General features: G+C 50.3%; 1 protein-coding gene and 1 pseudogene across 1 annotated transcript in view; both read right to left on the bottom strand.

The window, feature by feature from the left end:
- The window catches only part of CRY2 (cryptochrome circadian regulator 2), a 32,242-nt gene extending 14,722 nt beyond the window's left edge, over positions 1-17,520 (bottom strand). The window contains exons 1-5 of the mRNA XM_037027926.1: positions 17,278-17,520; positions 8,266-8,374; positions 6,606-6,748; positions 4,818-5,002; positions 3,962-4,050 (exon numbers count right to left, since the gene is read on the bottom strand). Coding sequence (XP_036883821.1) covers positions 3,962-4,050; positions 4,818-5,002; positions 6,606-6,748; positions 8,266-8,374; positions 17,278-17,492 — 741 coding nt within the window. The 5' untranslated portion in view covers positions 17,493-17,520. The remainder of the gene's footprint in view (positions 1-3,961; positions 4,051-4,817; positions 5,003-6,605; positions 6,749-8,265; positions 8,375-17,277) is intronic.
- LOC118974567 (uncharacterized) lies at positions 2,115-2,247 on the bottom strand (annotated as a pseudogene).
- Positions 17,521-18,204: the final 684 nt, after the last annotated feature.

Genomic DNA, 18,204 nt, shown 5'->3' with positions numbered 1-18,204 from the left:
GAATGAGCATTCAGAATGCCTGTCCCTTAAGACAAGAAGTGTGCTGGGCTCCCTGTTGTTCTCAGGACAGAGTCCCAAGTCTTCCACCCGACTTACAAGCTCCCACAGTCTGGGCGGGCCGTCTTTCTAGCTTCAGCTCTCATCACTCCCTGTAAGCTCCCCGAGGCCATTCACCTTTGCACATGCAGTGCCCTTGGCCTGGGATGCGGTCTTCCTTTCCACTCACCTCCCCTTGGCTAACCTGAACTCCTCCTTCAAGCCTCAATCTGAAGGCCATGTCCGCAGCAGGTGCTCCCTCGGCTGTTAGGCTTATGTACCCCTAACTGACTCAAGGTCTACTGGCCTGCTCACATCCTTGCTCCCCTGGCTTTGAAAACCGTTTTTAAGTGAAACAGTTACAGAAACCGCATGGAAGTGTGGCTTAATGAATCATCCTAAGGCGAACACCACCAGGAATGAGAACTTTGCTGGCTACCTAAGAAGCCCATCTAACTGCTCCTCCCTGCCCCATCCCTCCCTGTCCTGTAACGTGGCCACTCACCCACCTCCCACAGCAATCACTTCCTTGCATTTGAAAGGTTTCTATTTTTCTATTTTTGCAAAGTGTATGTAACCCACCCCACTGTTCTTTTAACATTGTTTCTATAAACGGATGACTTGTAAATTCACACACATCTACAGATAAACAAACGCCTGTTTGCTTAAAGGATTCTAGGAGCTAATCTCAAAGCAAGCAGACTCCAGCCCTCGGGCACTTTGGCTCCAGGAGATTTGCTCACCTTCAGCCACAAAATGGAGATGACGAAAACCAGACCACTGAGATGGATATCGGAGCTGACTTGCCTACAGGGAGCCCACCCCACTCCCTCCCTCCAGCTCCGTCTGTCCTGCCTCCCCCTCCCCTACTCATAAAAACCCCTGCCTGCACTGAGATGGACAGATGGTCTTTGATACATGGTCTGCGTCTTCTCAGGCTGCCAGCTCTGAATAATTTAACTTCTCTCACACCAGCCACTTCCGCTCGAATCACTGGCTTTCTGGGCCGCAGGGAGCTGAGCCTAGGTTTGGCAGCACACATCTGGAAGGGAGGGCTTTGTCACAGTTATTGCGTGCATTTTTAAGTGATTTATTTTTTTCATTCAAATGTGCATCTGCAGCACTATAGTTTAGCCTGGGCCATTTGAGAAACTTTGATGTGTTGTTTAAGTTTCTTTTATTCTAGGTACTTCCTGTCATTTCTTTTCCTTTCAGTATTTCTGTGGAGGAACCTGGACATTTGCCTGGTCCTGACCCCCAGCCTGGACTACGCTCACTGCACTCAGGGACAGCACCACACGGCCTGTCCTGTGGCTGCCTGCCAACCGGTGACCGCCACCAGGGACTGGATTAGATTCAGATTTATCTCTTTGGCAAGACTACAGGGGAAACACAATATAATGTTTGATTTTCTCTCTTGATGGCATAACCAAGTCATTAATGCATAACGTGTTATCATTGGGGGTTGCAAAATGGTGGTATTCTAATTCTATCATCCCTTTTTCATTTAATAATAGATTACTTTCACAGAGAGGTGCTCGTTCTCATCTACTACTGGGCAGCCTAGTGATAAGGATCATGCAGTCTGCCTGCCTGGGAAAGTACCCCTTCCCCAGCCAGAGTGACTGAGTCAGGAAGTCACATGACCCAAGCCAGGCCAATGAAAACACTCTCTAGGACTTCTGGAGCTTTTGGAGAAGACGCACACACTTTCTTCTGGTGCTACTGAGCAGACTGAAAACAAGCTGCTGGTGATCACCTTTGCCATTGGTCAGGGGAAGCCTGTCTGAGAATAAAACAATACAGAGCAAAGTGGAGCTGAAAGATAGAGAATTTATTCCTGGCAGCACTATTTGGACACCCTGATCCAGCTGTGCCTGAAGAATTCTTGGTTGTATGAGTTGAAAAAACTTCTTTTTTAAAAGCCAACTTGCAAACAAGAACTGATTAATATAACTCTTTTGTTCTTTGCTCCCTAACCCTCTGAACCACTCAGCACACTGTAATTCCTTGTTTCATGTCTGTCATTCCCAACAGACTACGCTTCTGGAGACAGGCTCCATGCCTGTCTTCTGGGCAGTCTGTCGACAGCTAGATCACCTTGACAAGAGTAGATGCTCACTTCAGATTTGGAGAACTTAAGTTTTCAATTAGCGATAATCGCACCTCAGATAAACCTCATTGGCTACAATACTACCACTGCACAAAGCTTGAAGAAGTTAATATAAACCCCTGCAATGGGCCCTGGCTGGTGTAGCTCAGTGGATTGAGCGCCGGCCTGCGAAACAAAGGATTGCAGTTTGATTCCTAGTCAGGGCACATGCCTGGGTTGCAGGCCAGTTCCCAGCGGGGGATGCATGAGAGGCAACCACACATTGATATTTATCTCCCTCTCTCCTTCCCTTCCCCTCTAAAGACAAATAAATAAAATCTTTGAAAAAAGACCCTGCAATGAGGTGGAACTCCTGTCTATCAGGCACCTCTTGTTCTCCCAGGTGTCTAGGACATGGCATGCCCTCTGGCCACTCCTGAGTGCCAAGGGTCCTGACATAAGGCCCCAAGACAGAAGAGGCCCTTCAGGCCTGTGTGGAAAGGGAGCCCGGGACTTGATGAGCTCAGGGACATTCCTCCACAAACTGCCTTTAAGGTGATAATAATCCACACGGCCATAAGCTGGGTCTTGGCACTTTTAAGTCTTATTCTGCTTCTGCCACCCCATTTGTCATCTCTACCCTTTTGTCCCCTTGGCCCACCTTTGTCTTGAAATACACCAAGAATCTCTGGGGAAAGCTGCTGATGTGGACACAGACAGCCGTTCCCTCCCAGCTCAGCCAAAGTGGGGCATCGAGGCTGCTGAGCCCAGGGAGGCCGGGCCCTCAGCACCCGCAGGACTGGGAAGCATTCTTCCCGGGTGGCCTGCCATGGCTCCTGGTTTCACGGCTCCCTTGTTCCCACCCAGCCTCTGAGCAGGAACACAACAAGTTGTGACTTTAGCGACCATGCCTGTAAACCAGCCGGGGGCGGGGGGCAGGAAACCAGAAGCCGAGTGCTCTCAGTCATGAGAACCCTTTCTTCTCCTCTAGTCCCAGGGTGGTGGGGCCAATTCCCACTTCACTAGGAGGTGGGCCGTTTGTTCTCTGGGTCCAAGTGAATGGAAATCCATACCCTGGAGGGGACCCAGCAAAAGGTGGGAGGCCACATAAACACAGAATAGTTAATCTCATGGACTTGAGTAGTCAGATACCCTCTTTGTAAGGGGAATGTGCCCACAGATGAGCAAGAGCAATCTAACTACATTAGATGGTCAGACTCAGAGAGAATGAGATCTTACTCTACTACTTACTTACTAACTACGTGACCCTAGGCAAGTTTCACAACCTCTCTAAGCCTTAATTTCCTCATCTACAAAATGGAGAGCTGAATACCTACCTTGTTGGGCTGCTGAAAGGATTTAAAAAATAATGCAAGCAGGTACTTGACCCAGAAATGCTCAGCCCAGTGACCAGAGAGGGTAAGCACCACTGAATGGTAGCTGCTGTTACTGCTGCAGTTGCTATGGCCACCAACAAGAGTTTTCTTTTCTTTTTAAAAGATTTTATTTATGTATTTTCAGACAGATGGGGAGGGAGGGAGGAAGAGACGGAGAGAAACATGGATGTGGGAGAGAAGCACCGACCAACTGCCTCTCGCATGCCCCAAACCAGGGACCTGGCCCACAGCCCAGGCACGTGCCCTGGTAGGTAACCTTCCACTCTGTGGGACGACGCCCAACCACTGAGCCGTGCTGCTCAGGGTGAAGGTTTTTATCTTTCAACCCCTTTGAGCTAAGAGGCACTAAGGGATGTGAACCTGACCCCACACCCGCCCCCAAAACTGCATGGGTGCCAACATCTGAAGTTTTAGGTCTCAGAAATGAGGGTCATACCTTCCGTTCCAAGTGCTTGTCCAGGCGGGCCAGAGCTTCTGTCTCTCCTCCTTGCCAAACAGCTGGGCCAAGCCCTTCTGTGGGGAACCCTGCAAGAGGAGGAGCAGGTCACAGGGCTGGAGGTCAGGCTGTTCCCATGCCGGCTTAGCAAGTCTTGGCACACTGGTCTGCTCCTTGAGCTTTGCAAGCACTGAACTGCAGTGTTCTTGGTGCTACTGGGCCTGAGACAATCTGTAATATTCCCATGCTTTCTAGGTCTCTTTCTACTGTGATTTTTGCCTCTCCTTTCCCTTGCCTGCCCCTCCTAGCCACTCCTTCCTTCCACGCAGATGAGAGCAATCCTGGACGGGTTGCCCTTTCAGGTTAGCTGGCAACAACTGTGGTTTTCAGGTGAGAAAGCTAACTTTGTTCAGATCAAAGAATGGGGTCAGGGGAGGAAGGGGAAAGGGAGAAAGAGTGTAGGCCGTAACCTGAGAGACCTCTACTGCTCCGACAGAGGCATTATCAGTTATCTTGGTATTGAAAATACCAAGTGATATTGAAAATATCACAGGTGCCCACACCAGGCCTACGTCATTTGAGAGAGAAAAGTAGAAAAACAGAGGCATGAACTACAAACAGAAGGTTATATATATGAGCACAAACAGGAAAAAGATCGGAAGGGCAAATTCTGAAATTAGCAGTGGTTATCTCTGAGTGGTGGGCAGCGTGATTGTTATTTCCATTTTTCACTTCTCTGTACTTTCCAAACTGTCTATAACAACATGCATTACTTTGACAAGGAAGGAAAAAACCAGTCAGGTGTTTTACAGAAAAGGAGCTGCCGGCCTAACAGGTGCGAGCCGTGTGTACGCACCCAGCTCCTCCAGGGAGGGCACGCCGTAAGTCTCGTCATGGTTCTCCTGGATCTCGGCCGGGCAGCGCTCCATCTGCTGGCTGGTCACGGAGCCCACGGGCTTCCTGGGCAGCTCCATGCGGCTGATGATGGCCTGAAAGCGCTTGTAGGTAAGGGGTGGCTTCTGTCCGTTTAGCTCAATGATCCTGGGAATCCCAAAGTATACCTAAGGTCACGTACAAGGCCCTTCATTTCAGGTCCCAGCCCACCCATTAAAGAGCCTAGACGTCAAAGGCTTGGAGGGTGCCTCTCCTATCTGCTCACAGGCCCCACCCCTAGGTGACAGGAGAGGCAAGAGAAGCTACACCTCCACTCTGCCGAGAGGGAAAATGAAGCCCAGGGAGCTGGAGCAGGTGCCTCAGGTAATGGAGCAAGGTGGGCCAGGTCTGGGGCTCAGTTCCCGGCTCACTGGTGTTGACGTGGTGCTGCCTAAAGACAGAGACCAACCAGATCTCTCTAATCACAGACACCCCCACTAGCCTTCTCCGAGACTCTGTGTGGCTGCCCCAGCCAGGGGGTCTCCCGAGGACCTTCCTCTCTCCCCCAGCCTGTTTTTGATGAGTGCTGCAAATGCTTCCGTTGTGGGACAATCATTCCCTTGTTGGCCCCTATTCCCTAGAACAAAGAGGTGAAGAACAGCCTCTCCTCCCTAAATCAGAGACTGGGGCTGGAGCTATTAATAGCAACAACTAATATCAAAAGGGTATTTTGCAGTTTACAAAGTATTTTTTCATGAACAAGGGAAACAGCTGCACTCAGGTAAGAAAAGATACAGGAGAGTGTGGAGAATCGAGGCTGTTTATTTAAGGATGGACTGGGGTGGACTGGAGCCAGAGTCCCAGGGCTGGCGTTGGCCCAGAAGCGGCTTACGCAAACCGGCTGACTGGGTGAGTTCCTTTCTCAGTTCACCTCTCTCTGTCCTCCACTAGGGCAGTTACGATGTTGGCTGCCGCCCTTGCAGTGCCTCCCCGCTCCTCCTCCAGCACTGGCACGTGGCGGGAGGAGGAGTTCCACACCCCACGTTGCCTCCTGAGAGCCCAGCTCACATGCAGAGCTGTGTGACCCGGCCTCGGGGCAGCCGCTGCTGGGCTGGGGAGAGTTGGGTGGGGAGAAGTGCTGGCTGCCGGCTTGGCAGCAACAGCAGCGGCAGGATAAAGGCTCTGCCAGGGGAGGGGAGGAAAGGGTTTCCTCCCAGAATCTCTGAGAGCACAGAGGCCTGTCCCCAGAGAAGGAGGCTGCCCTGTAGTTGTCAGCTCCCTGCAGGGACCTCTAGGGCCTCCTGAGAGACATCTAAATGCATGACCTGGAGACTCAGTAGCCAGGGGAGTCCAGGGAACGCATATTAGGTACAGACACGGGGCCTATGAGAACAGAGATCCTTTGGGAGGGGCCACATTAGGGGTTCGCTGAAGTCAGAGGGCAGCCTTTTGGGAGCAGGATGGGAGTGGGAGTGTGAGGTGTGGACGGGACTGGAGCACATTAGGAGCAGATCTGCGAAGACCTTCAATGGGGATGTTCTCTGCTTCCATCCATTGGGCCCAATGAGCCTCTTTGCACCCAGATCAGGTAAAGCTCTCCGAGACTTGTTTTACAAGCCCAACTCAGGTCCATTCTCCTCCAGCTTCTAGAAAATTCCATACCTCATGTGCCAGGTAGTCCTACTGCTAAACCCCCTTCTATTCAGCAGGGGCCCAAAGCACCAACTCCCACCACTGGTCGGTCACCTGACCCCTAGGCCCCAGGGCTTACTTGTCCAGGTCATAGAGAGTGTGCGAGTTCTCAGTGACCACCTCCACACCAGCCTCCTTGGCCATCTTCATGATGGCAGCATCCCGTTCTTTCCCAAAGGGTTCGGAGTCATATTCAAAGGTCAAGCGGGTCACCCCCCATTCCTGTGGAGAGAAAGCCAGTTACGCTGAGCACTGCTTGGGCAGGAGGGGAAGCTGGGACCTCGGCTCCTTCCCAGGAGTGGGCAGAGCAGTTTGGAGACCTGTCAGAACAAAGCAGGGACAAGGAGTTGCACTGGAAAGTAAATAGCCTGGGGGGTCACAAGATTTGGGGGGCAGGCCTTCGAGTGAGGAGTCTGAGGCTAGCGGTCTCTTTGTGGAGTCAGGAGGCACATGGGTAGCCCTGTGTACTTGCTCTGTCCTTGATGGAGCAAGATGCAGCAGGAGGCTATAAATACAACATTCTCAGGGGAGCCCTCGCCCCAGACAGGGGCACTGACTCACTGGTGGAGACAGAGGCGAACAGGACTGCCACCTCCCCCCTGCTCAGCAAGCCTTTCCCAGAGCTCCTCACGGCCCTGCAAACTTCTGGCCTAGTTTCCTTGGCAGACTTGTACTATGTGAAGTGTCCTAATGGTTTCCACAGCAACAGTCCCGAGGCCAATAGCAAACAGAGCTAATAGGCTCCAGCTCTTCCAGGCAGGGAAGGCAGAACAATCCTGAGTCCAGAGGTCACAGCTATCAAACTGGAGGGGATATGCATTAAAAAGGGGGGGAGGGGATCCTCTCCTAAGTATTAAGAGTCTTCTAATAGAAATTTCTAGATTTCCTAGCAATGTTGAAAGAAAGCTGCCCTGTGAAAGGTTACACAGATAACCCCCCAAAAAACTCTAGGGCATGCAACTAGCAAAAAGAAAACCATACTCCGGCCAAAGTCCCTGGTCACCGTCCTTTCAAATGCTGAACCCTCAGGGGCAGGTGTCCTGGCCATGCACAGGCCAGTCTGGTCTGGACTCAGCCCTGCCCAGGTGTGAGTCCTGACCAGATCAGGACTGAGGGCTGACCACCCCCTGCCCAAGGACAACAGCACTAAACACATGGAGCCCTTAATACACACCAAGTACCAGGCTTAGCTGGTCACGTACATTACACGTTAACTACTCATTACCCTGTCAATGACAATCAGACTGCTATTGCATGACACCTTCTCCAAGAAGCCTTCCTCGACCTTCTCCTTCAATATGATTCTCCTACACCAAAGGCTGCCCCCACCCCCCTTGCAATTAGCAGAGCAACAAAGAAAGACAGGAAACGTCATTTACTGAGTAGGAAACCTCGCCCTCAAGCTCTCAGAGTGGAAGGAGCCCGAATAAATCTTACTGGTTTGAGCCAAGGAACACCTAGGGAAGTATCCAGGGTGGAAAAGTCTGCCACATCCATGTCTGGGCTGAGCCGGGAACTCCCCAACAGACATTCTGGTTTCACAGAATCTCTTCCTCAGCCCAGTGTCAGTCTGCTGGCAAGCTGCCCAGGCGGCGTTTGCTCCCGACCTCCCCAGCAGCGGTGGTCTGCCCAGCCCTGGCCGTTTCCACCTCCCTGGTCAGGACGTCATCGCTCTCAGTCTGAGGGGGAACCCTGGGGAGCAGAATCTCGGGGTCCTCTCTCAGACTCTGCACACTTACCTTGAATAGCCTTGGGAACACGTCAGCTGGCTGTCCCCGGACTACAAACAGGCGGGAGTTCAGTTTCCTTAAACTCGTGTCCAGATCTTCCAGAGACTGAAGTAGGAACCTGCAGAGCCCACAGAGGCCTTGTTAGTGGTGGCACCGTCAGGAGCTGCTCTCTTCCCTCAGGAAGCAGGAGAAGCCAGCCCGCTGTCTACGTCAAACAAGGAGCATCAGGAGCACCAGCCCGGAGAGGCCTAGGGTCTAGGCCAGGTGTGGTGCGGCAGGGGACCAGGTGAAATCCAGGTTTCGCCCCTTACTAGCAACATGACCTTAGGCAGTAACTTAACCTCTTTAGCTTTTTTCCTAATCTGTAATGTGGAGCTGATGTTAGTACTTATCTAACATCAAATACAGAATTGCTAAGAAACAAAAATCAAATAATGCACTAAGACATTTTGTACAGTTCCTGGCATAAAGATAACCTGGGTTAAATGTGAGCTGCTCTAGTACTGTTTCTCTGTGCTCAGAAGCAGTCACTGCTGCCTCCTCAGCGTCCGGCCCTACATATGACTATCCACCCATTACAGGTCGATATTGGAATCAAATGGGAGGACAGATGAGAAAGCCATATGAAAAACAAACATGATAGCGTGGTGTGGGAGCCTGAGGCCCTACCAGCAGAGACTGCAGCAGTCCCGGGAAATCCTGCCTACCCTCGCGCGGCAGGCGCCCTGCCTTTCTGCAGTCATGTTTCGGCTGCCTGTATGTCCACTGCCGCAGCCCCAGAGCTTGGGAGGGGTCCCCACTCCCCAGGGCTTTGTGTGGTAGGTGGCTCATTCTCCAGGCCCCTCCAGGGCTCTGGCCACCAGGTTCTCATGCCAAGAAGGAGAAGGCCTTAGAAGGTACTTTTCTATAGGATACCCTCCCATGCCATCCAGGGGTGGCCATTGGGGTGGTGGGAACTCTAAGTACTTACTTGACCTAGCCTGAGAGCTCAATCATTATGGGAAAGGGAAAAGAAATTAACATTTGTTGAGTGCCTTCAGTGGTTTAAAATTTTTATTTTAGCCCTGGCTGGTGTGGCTCAGTGGATTGAACACTGGCCTGTGAACCAGAAGGTTGCCAGTTCGATTCCCAGTCAGGGCACATGCCTGGGTTGTGGGGCCAGGTCCCTGGTTGGGGGCATGAGAGAGGCAGCCGACCACTGTACCTTTCGCCCATTTATGTTTCTCTCGCCCTTTCTATCTCCCTTCCTCTATCTCTAAAAAGTAAAATAAATAAAATCTTTAAAAAAATTATTTTATATGACCACAAAAATTTATTAGGTGTTTAGCTAGGTATAATCACCATTCTAAGAAATTCCATCGATACATTTTATGGTGTGTGTTTTATTTTTAAATTAAATAAAATTAACATTTTAAACAGGTAACTATTCATATAGTTCAAAATTCAAGTCACAGAAGAGTACAAAGTAGAAAGTTCCTTCTCCCTGTGTCCCCGGCAATTTAATCCCCCTTCCCAGAGGTGCCCTATGTTACCGATGTTATTCTGTATCTGCTTTGCATTTTAAGGGTGTTTTCTTTTTATTTCTCTCAACACATTTTAAAAAAGACTTCATTTATTTATTTTTTAAAGACGGGGAGGGAGAGAAGAAGAGGGAGAGAAGCATCGATCAGTTGCCTTTCTGACGGGCCCCGGCCAGGGATGGAACCCGAAACCTGGGCATGTATCCCAACTGGGAATCAAACCGGCGGCCCAGGGCTTTGCAGGATGACGCTCAACCAGCTGAGCCACGCAGGGAAGGGCTCTCAACACATTTTTTAGAAAAATTTTATTTATTTTTTAGAGAGAGGGGAAGGGAGGGAGAAAGACACACACACACGGATCAGCTGCATTTTGCACACCAACTAGGGACCTGGCTTCGACCCAGGCACATGCTGACTGGGAATTGAACCAGTGACCTTTTGGTTCACAGGCCAGCAGCACTCAGTCCACTGCGCCACACCAGCCAGGACTCAACACATTTTGAAGGGAAAAATTATCCTCACTTTATAGATAAGGGAAATGAGGCACAGGCAGGATAATTAATTTGCCTAAGGTCACATTTATTAATTAAGCAATGAAGCTAGGATAGGAACTGCTTGGGTCAGACGCTTTCTCCTCTTTTCCCCATTTCTAAGGCCTCTCACTGGCATGCTCACCACGGTTCTAGGGGCTGAGAGTCCGCAGGCCCTCCTGTGTTTGGAGTGCCTCTCCTTGACAAACGCAGACCTGACTTGGGGTCATCCATCGACATTCTGACCTTCCTCAGGAGCTAAGCAAGCCCTGCCAGGCCAGGTTCCTCCTCTCTCCTCTTAGCATCTCCACCCATCTCCGTCAACAATGGGAATCACCAGACTTTATTTTGAGTGCCTTTATTGAAACCCCGGGCCTCCTCCTGGCACATCACACTCCTTGACTACGGGAGGAGGCGTGGGGAAGCAGGGACTGTTCTGAGGCTGCCAACTAGAACCAGTCCCTCCCTCCCACCGCTGCTGCCTCTGACGTCAGCAGCACGACACGCCCACTGCGTGAATGCCACAGACCCACATTCCAGCGCAAGCTGAGGCCCAGCCCGAAGCTGCAAGGACTCTCCAAGGGGTTGGTTGGGATGGAAGACTGACCTCCAGGGGGTTAGGTGGGAGGGGAATGACTGGCTGAACGGTGTGTTAAGCAAACCAAAAGCTCCGCCTCTGTGAATTTCTGGTTTTGGATAGCCGACGCCCTCAGAAAAGGAAAGCTGAGAGGTCAGTGACGCACTTGCACTAGTGCCGGCCTCCTCCCAAACCTCACTGGCCCTCTCGGGAGAAGAGTAACAAAGCACCTTGTAAATAGCTTCACGCCACCTGAAACCTGGGCCCCGCCAGACAGAACGCCTAGATAACTGGTGACAAACTGCACAACCCCAGGACAGATGGTCCTCCAGCTGCAGCTCCCAGGAATGTCCTTGCCGTGCACCTAGGGGCCTCTCCCTTCACAGTCCACCAGGCAGCACAGGACCTCATTTGAAGCTGTAAATAGGCTGACACGCACATCTGAAAACTAGCTTCCAGCTGGCCTCTACAGAACTTGATTTCCCTGTGCTAAAAGGAGAGGCTCCTTGCACCATTTCTCAAGCAGAGCTGACTCCCTGAGAGATTTGCTTCTTTGACAAGTGATGTTGGAAGGCCCAACTCTGAGGGCAGCAGCCAAATGACAATAATAAGGGCAACCATGAACATTTAATGAGCACTTCCGATAAATGAGGCACTATCCTACCTGTTTTACACACACAGCCTCATTAATTCAAAACGACTGTTTGACACAGATGCTATTATTATTTCCATATTACAGATGAGGAAACTGAGGCACTAGCATCACCTAATGGCCAGAATTCAAACCCAGGCAGTGTGGGTCAGTATCTACATTTTTTACTTTTTAATTAAAAAATGTTTATTGTGAGAGAGAGGAAGGGAAAGAGAGAAAGAGAAACATAGATGTGGGAGAGAAACATCAACTGGTTGCCTTCCATACGTACACCAACTAGGGAGTGAAGCCAAAACCTAGGCATGTGCCCCAACTGGGAATCGAACCCCAACTTCTTGGTGTACAGGACGATGCTCCAACCAACCGAGCCGCCCAGCCAGGGCAGTACCTACATCTTCTCCAGCAGGCCCCACTGCCTGGTGACCAGAGCTCACTGCCTGAGCACTGATGCTGTGCTGCCCAGTGCTCGGGGAGCACCTTCGCTGCCAGACCCTTGCTCCTCTGAGGATCAAGAGCTGTGACCCTCACAGAAGCTTGTCAAAATGTGGAATCTCAAGCTCCATCCCAGAACCTCCAGAACCAGAATTTGCATTTTAGCAAGATCCCCTTGTGACTCCTTTGCACATTCAAGTTTCAGAAGCACTGACTGTTCTAGGAAACAGAACTTCATTTCTAGCTCTGTTTGTAAATTGCCTTTCTTTGCTTGTAATTGGTTTCTATATACTGGCTCTCTTTGAGATCCTGGTTTCTGCCTCCTCACTGGCTTTCGGAAATATGATTACTTCCAACTTTCCCTTTTTGTCAAGCGCTCCAGGGCTCCTCCAGAGAGGGAGGCCTCAGGATCACCTCCCTGGGAGGCGACAGGCCCCTAGGAGCCCCAGCCTTCAGGGGGCCAGAGAAAGAGAAGCCACTACCACAGCAGCACCTTCAAGGCCTGCCAGGTGACAGCTTTGCACAACACCAAAGGCACACGGGGCAGTGCCGCCACTGGATGGTCATGGCAGCAGGCATGCGCTGAAGCCTGGGCCCTTTGTGCTTCCGCAGAGCCCTTCTCTCCACACGGCCAGTTTCTATTTCCATGAGGGGGTGCTCTATAGAAAACTGGCCTGGATAGTGGAGACGGCAGTGACTGGGGCCGGTAGCTCACCCTTGGCAGCTCCAAGCTGAGCTCACATGGCCAAAATTCAGAACACAGGGCCTCCAGTGGGCTGTTAAAGCTTACCCTTTGGATCAGACAACAAGTGCAACTGAGTTACATTGTGTAAGTGCTCTGGAGCCAGAGGCAGACTACTCTGGAGAAAACCAAATTGGGCTTTCCAAAAATATAGAGGACTCTGGAACTCACCACTCCAAGGGGTAGCCCTACAGATAAGGCAGGCAGGTCCTTTGGTTGAGAATGAGACACGCAGATGGTTAGGGAAGGCCTCTTCTGGAGACGGCAGATTCTGTGCTGAGGGATATCCCATTGGTTAACAGGAGGGAGGAGGGTGATAGTGAATTCACTGTGGGTCCCGATCACCCTTGATCACGTTTCTCTGCTTTAAGCCAAGGTTATCTAACTATGACGCTGACATTACAGGCTCACCCGGTCTGGCTACATCGAATATTAACAGAAATTAATCGCTCCTGAGGAAGAGAGCTTATTAACCCCCCTGGAAAATGATAACCCAAACCTATAGCAGAGATTGACCTCTAAGTTATCATCCAGATAAAATATATTTATTTTTTCCTGATTTCCAAGTGAAAGATGAAGATGAGGGTTCTCATCTCTTTTGGGCAAATGGAAATATTTCCTGAGCAGTAAGGCAGTAAAGGGACATGCTTGGTACCAGTGCAAACAGCTCAGGGAAAATTAAATTTCCCCACAAATGGACTATGGCTCTCAATCCCCTTCTAGCTGACTGAGTCCCAGAAAGAACCACCCACACCGCTAACAGCCCAACAGTGTTAGCTCCCAGCCTGGGGAAAGACACATGCTTGCTCTCACCAGGCATTCTGGAAAATTTGCAGTTTACCTCATTTACTAATTCTGAGCAATGTGTGTGATGTTTTATTTCTACCAACTCCCTCTGACCCAGAAGCTCCTGGATGCAGGTGCGACAGAGAGCCAGGGAGAAAATGGTTTATGGGGTTGTCCAAAAAGTCTGTATAGTTTTTTCCATAAAATGTAAGACATATTTTTCATTTTCACCAATAACTTTACTGATTTGGATATTTTGAGTTTGTCAGCTATCTCCCATGTGAGAGATATAATAATATGGATTGTTCTCAATTAATGTCTCAATTTGATCACTATCAACCTCAACTGGTCTACTCAACCACGGAGCATCGTCCAGTGAGAGATCTCCAGTACGAAACTTCACAAACCACTTCTGACACATTCAATCAGTCACAGTACCGTTTCTATACATTGCACATATCTCATTTTTGCATTCCAGTTGCATTTTACCTTTATTGAAATAAAGCATAATATACCGAGAATGCTATATATTTTCTTCCATCTTCAATATTAAAATGGTTACACAAAAATTAACCAATTTTGATGTTTTTTTAAATGCTGTGCTGATATGACAGCTGTCACAATACAATCTAACAAAACTGTATTGAATGAAGTTAAAGGCAACTAAGTGCTACTAGGGCCATCCTATGGAAAAAAACCAAAGGAACTTTCTGGCCAGCCCAATAAATAAAGGGTGAAGTGAACTGTCGCCAACACATCTGCCTAAGTTGCGTAGGGAGAGAAAGGTAAGGAAAAACTGCAACGGCCTATTTTCAGTACCCATCTTTAAATCTGGAAGCTGCTCACTCCCCCTCTATTTTTTTCATTTGTTCTCACACAGTAGCTCCTTCCAGATGCAGCATATCTGGGGAAGGTAGGGCTGGGAAAAATAGTAAAGGGCTTAGCTAAATAGTGCTTGACAAAAACAGTCCCGAGGCTCATGTAGCTACAATGAGCTCATAAATTTCCCACTACCACCAAGGCCAGGGGTGTGCTAAGCCCTTCTCCTATACTAATAAATATACATATTTTTTGGTTGTCTTTCTCTGTCTTCTTTTACTCTCTGAAAGTGCCATTCATGCTTATTAGAATCTGATTCATCTGCAGAAAAACACTGTGCAGGAGGCAGTGTAGGAAGTGCGGGAAGATAATAGAGATCACAGATTGCGCTTCCCCCCACCTCCTGCAGATGGCTCAGGGCCCACCCCTTCTAGGGAGGCTTCTCAGAGGCAGCAGCTGAAGTATCTGCAGAACTGGGATGTCATGCTGCAGCGCAGTTCTCCCAGATCCCTCCCAGATCCAGAAGCAGCCACCGGAAGATTACACAGAACTGCAGTCACGAAGAGGTACTGCTGGCTCCATCTGGTGCCCAACCCCCCACCGGGTGCACAGAACAGTCTGCAGCTCTGCCTGAGATCTGACCCTGGGAACAGAGAGCATGGTGGGGGTGGTAGCAGTGTTTCCAGGCCCAGGAGCAGTTATCATATTTGACTTGTTTTGAATTATTTCACCCGTTTCTTCTGAATGCCAAAACTAAGTAGACTTCCTGCCCATGCACGGTGACACATTCCCAAGTTGGCGGGCTCAGGTCTGTGGTTCTCTAGCCCAGTGCTCCTCGGGCTTTGCTGCACAGAGCAGCTTTAAAAACCCTAATGCCCAGGCCATAACCCAGAACAATTAAATCTGACTTGGGGGAAAAGGGAGCCCAGGCATCTTTTAAAGATCCTTCAGCGATCCCCATGTGCAGCAAGATTGAGAACCACTGCTCTAGTCTGTCTCCCTATTTTCTTTATTTCATGACACTTAGTTCTACTAAAATATGGTTGTTTAGCTGTCTTCCTCCATTACAATGTGGACTCTGGAGCTCTGGATGTCATAACTGCTTGTTCACTGCTGTGTTCCTGGCAGCATCTGGAGCAGTGTCTGGCACTCACTAAATAATTGCTCAGTTAAAATCTGCATTCCTCCACGGCCTCTGCCTTCAGGATTTGACTCAGGCACGAGCTGTCATGTTCTTTTTCTCTTTTCACTTGCTGGAAAGCACAACCACAAAAGGGTGACCCACAAAAATCCATAAACACCTTGTTCCCAGCAAATCGGAGTTTAAACAACAACAGTTTTTGTTGCTGATTTTTTATCTTTCACAAAGGAGGAGGCAGACCCAGCCAATGGCCTCTACAACCCCATAAAAGAAGAAACTCCTTTGTGACAATGTAACAAGCAGGTGCCGGATTCCACTGCCTCTGCTCTGACTGGCACGTGGCCATAGAGAGACAAAGTCTAAGGCTTGATTTAATGTCCAAGGTAGCGGTAGCGGTGGTCACTTGAAGATGTTTGTCAAACCCAAGCTCCTATCTATGGAAACTGGAGCAGAGGCAGAGCAATAGAGCAGCCTGGAAACTGTGTGGGCAGGGCTATCTCCACAGGGCTATCTTTAGTCATTCTCTCTATATAAATGAGCAGGAGGGGGCATTTCATAGACCCACTGCGAGGAGCACTCCCTCTCTTGGAAGGGTACACGCCCCGGAGAGGAAAGAATGTGCCACCATATCCTGGGGAAACCTTGCCCATTAGTGCAACAAGGCCACAAGCAAACATCACCCAGAACACGCAAACAAGCCAGATGGCTACAGAGGGGAATTTTAAAGAGAGATGGGGACACGATGTCTCAAAATTCCTTGGTTTTCAAGACCTGTCATGGAGAAAATAATCAACTACCTATCTATTACTCCTTTCCCATGATCCTCTGGACTCCATCTTCTGGGAGTCATCAAAGAGGGGCCCTTGATAGCACAGCTTTCCTGTTTGCTAATCTTAGCACATTAGTTAATAAAAGTCTAATCTATAGTGGCTCAACTGTCCTTTAAAATCAGTCTCTTGTGGAGTTGTGGAAGTGACACTTTGGTTCCTTTTTTCTGTTTAGCAAGCTCATAGCTGCTAAGGTAATTTTCCTAAATGGGTTCAGTACTGCTCTCTCGCTCAGGACACACTGTGCCACCAACTGAACACACCCTTAAGGTATTTATCTATAATAAAGGGGAGACCAGCATTGGCCTTATTTAAGGCTAAGCCAGAGTCCCTAAAAACCTTCAGAAGCAGGACAGTCTTGGGGGAGGGAAGCCAGGAAGGATGAAAGGACAATTTCAAACAAACCGGAGACTTAGAAATGACCTTCGGGACACCAGCAATGCACTCTTTACTTAAAGGATGCAATCATCTCTGTGGAATAGATTCAGAAACCTGACCCTATCCTAACACCACGACATCTTTCCTCTCCGCCCTCAGCAGACCCCTTAGAGCCCTAGACCAGGAGTCTCTGTCCTGCCATTCACTGGCGATAAGACCTTGAGCAGGTCAACTTTGTGTCTCCAGGGCTTAAGAGTCTCATCTGTACAATGGGGATCGTGATCTCTGTCCCACAGGAATGCTTGAGTCCCAAAGTGAATAACACTCAGTGCTGAAACACTCTGTCAGAGGTCGAGCCCCGGGCCACCCAGGCCATTGGTTTGATGACTAATTGCTTCCCTGGTCCTTGATTCTCCCCTGGAGACCTGGCTCGGTCCCCCTGCTCCATCTTCCCCAGGCCAGGGTCTTCCGGCCGTAGGGACTGGGGGAGCAGGACAGCCCCCTCTGGTTGGCGTGGCGCGGGGTTGGGCGGGCTCTTTGCCGGGAGCCTCAGAGGCCAGGCTGCATCCTCCCGATCCCCACTACCAAACGCGAGACCCCGCCCCGGGGCCCCTCACCTCCATCGGTTGATCCCGACTGAAGAGGAGGCCGCGAACCAAGGGTCGAGGATGTAAACGCAGCGCACACAGCGCGCTCCGCGCACTGCCGCCAGCAGCGCCGGGTTGTCGTGGAGCCGAAGTCCTTTGCGGAACCAATGCACTGAGGAGGCGCCATCCGTGCCAGCCCCAGATCCCGGAGCCGCTGCCGCTGCCGACACCGCAGTCGCCGCCATCACCGCCTAGACTGCTCTGATCACTGCCGCTCCGCCCGGGTTAGAGCCGTGGGCCCCGCCCCGCTCTCAGTGACCTATGACGCCGCGTCTCTTCTCCTCGGCCCCGCCCCGAAAGCTCCGATGCATCTCTCCCATTGGCTTGGACCCTCCCGCCGGGCGATTGGACCTGCGGCGCAGAGTCCAGCTCCGCCCCGTCACGTTCCCACCATGTGTCGCCTAACAGGGAGCTGCTGGTGAGCAGGTTGTGTGATGCTGGCTGGAGTTCTCCGCGGAGATCTGGGCACGGACCGTGTCTCGAGAGACCGCATATCTCTTACGTGCGTCCTGTTCAAGGCCCGCTACAGGAAGAAGCTGCCTGAGCTTGGGGGTTGGCAGGGAGGGTTGCTGTGACTCCAGACAATGACCTACAGACCTGACCACCTTGGCAGTCCTACAGCACCATGTCATCAACGTCGTCGTCATCATCTACCGCAACCAATTACATCATCTACACCATTCTACTACACCCTCTATTTATTCAGCAAATTGTATATGCCAAACAACGTGATAATCTCCTTATATATAATGTCTCATTTACTATTCTCAACGCAGGCGAGCTGCATTCATTCAACAAACCCCAGTGAAACCTGTTGTCATTCTCATTTTACAGACAGGTAAACTTTGAGGTGAGTGACTTGCTCAATATCATAAGAAGACTCTATCCAGGTTATTG

This window comes from Sturnira hondurensis, unplaced genomic scaffold (genome assembly GCF_014824575.4).
Source record: "Sturnira hondurensis isolate 20B ecotype Veracruz unplaced genomic scaffold, ASM1482457v3 Scaffold0019433, whole genome shotgun sequence".
Taxonomy (NCBI): domain Eukaryota; kingdom Metazoa; phylum Chordata; class Mammalia; order Chiroptera; family Phyllostomidae; genus Sturnira; species Sturnira hondurensis.
This window is presented reverse-complemented; position numbering and strand designations above follow the sequence as displayed.